The sequence below is a fragment of the Sinocyclocheilus grahami genome, unplaced genomic scaffold (genome assembly GCF_001515645.1).
Source record: "Sinocyclocheilus grahami isolate Dianchi unplaced genomic scaffold, SAMN03320097.WGS_v1.1 scaffold979.1, whole genome shotgun sequence".
NCBI classification, from domain to species: Eukaryota; Metazoa; Chordata; class Actinopteri; order Cypriniformes; family Cyprinidae; genus Sinocyclocheilus; species Sinocyclocheilus grahami.
This window is the reverse complement of record NW_015506158.1, coordinates 462,159-463,583: the sequence shown is the minus strand read 5'-3', so window position 1 is coordinate 463,583 and position 1,425 is coordinate 462,159. Positions and strand designations below refer to the sequence as shown.

Sequence of the window (1,425 nt, the reverse complement as noted above, 5' to 3'; positions counted from 1 at the left end):
AACCTGGAAAAGTCAGATTTTCATGATATGTCACCTTTAAATCAATGCATTACTTGCAATTGCTGAGTAATTATTTGTGATTTGCAATTTCTTAGTAAAAAAATTTGAGTAAAAGTTTTTTTGTGCGTGTGTATAGTTGCTAAAGTCTATTTCATGCATTTACTAGTTGGCTGCTTTCTGCATGAGCAACAGTAATAATAATGCACTAATCATGTGCATCAATAAAAGCAGTTCAAACTCACCGAACTTCAGGAGCAGGCAGTCCTCTGACGATACAATCCAACTGGACTTTACTGCCCTCAGGAACCTCCCTGCTTTTGAGTTTCTGTATGAAGTGTGGAGGTTCACACACGGGTTCCTCCGAGCTCTCAGTCTGAATCAGAGCCGGCTCCTGAGGCTCCTCCGTGACTCCACTCTTCTCCTGAGGCTCCTCCATCTGCTGGTTGAGCAGAATAGGTCTTTCTCGATCTTCTGCATTAATGGAGTACAAAGTGCCATCAAGCTGGGTTTTGTTCTGGAATCGGCTCCGGTGGGTTTTGCCAGCACGAGGCCGAATTCGCTTGGAGCTGCCGGCTTTAAACAGAGACGAAAGCTCTTCTATGAAATCAGCTGCTTTGTTGAGGAACTCCTTCTTGGATTGGGTCTCCAAGCCGTATGGAGCGTTTCTCTGAGGTCTTCTGAAATCTGCCGCAGGTTCCCTAGCACTTCTGACGTTCCTGATCACATTATCTTGGATGGGAGTCTGGACTGTTTGTCTTTCTGAAATGACCTCTGTTTCTGGAGTGGGTTTGCTGGAAGGAAGATTACAGTGGCTCGTTGGTGGATGTGTGTCGGATCTCTCCTCACGTTCTCGAGGATCGCTGCTGAACGCTTTGCAGGCCAGATCCACGCTCTTGTCCAGTTCCTCCTGGCTCAGGAAGGCAGACAGGTCCGGCAACTGTGGCTCTGTGTCGTCCGCTTTCTCCTTGAGCGTCCCGTACACCAGGCGGCTAGGGCTGTCTATGGAGCTGGATTCGCCGTGTCTGTGATGAGCTCGGGCCTCGGCCAGGTAACTCTCACGCAGAAGCTGTGATAAAGACGTGGGCTGATCCATGCTGTTCTCCTGCATGCTGCTGGAGACGAAAAGATTTAGAACACTGAGACAATAATAATCAAGGGACATTTTTGTGCTTAATGCTTATTAATGCTTTCTGCTAACCCACTGTAATTTCTAATTATCTAAAAGAGTAGAGCAGCTTTCTGCAAATTAGTCTTATGTTTCTGAATATGTATCATGCCTACTTTTAGAAAGTAATTTAGTTTGCATGAATACATAACTCAAAATATGTCTGGTATATTATTGATATTGAACTTATACTGTAATCAGAGATGATATACTATATTATATGTTCTTATGATATGCATAAATACCCCCCCCCCCCCTTT

The 1,425-nt window shown here is 44.8% G+C and overlaps 1 protein-coding gene across 1 annotated transcript in view; it reads right to left on the bottom strand.

The window, feature by feature from the left end:
* The window catches only part of LOC107565072 (myopalladin-like), a 29,587-nt gene extending 28,479 nt beyond the window's left edge, over nucleotides 1–1,108 (bottom strand). The window contains 1 exon segment of the mRNA XM_016250257.1: nucleotides 243–1,108. Within this exon segment, the coding sequence (XP_016105743.1) occupies nucleotides 243–1,108 (866 nt within the window).
* Between the last annotated feature and the right edge of the window lie 317 nt (nucleotides 1,109–1,425).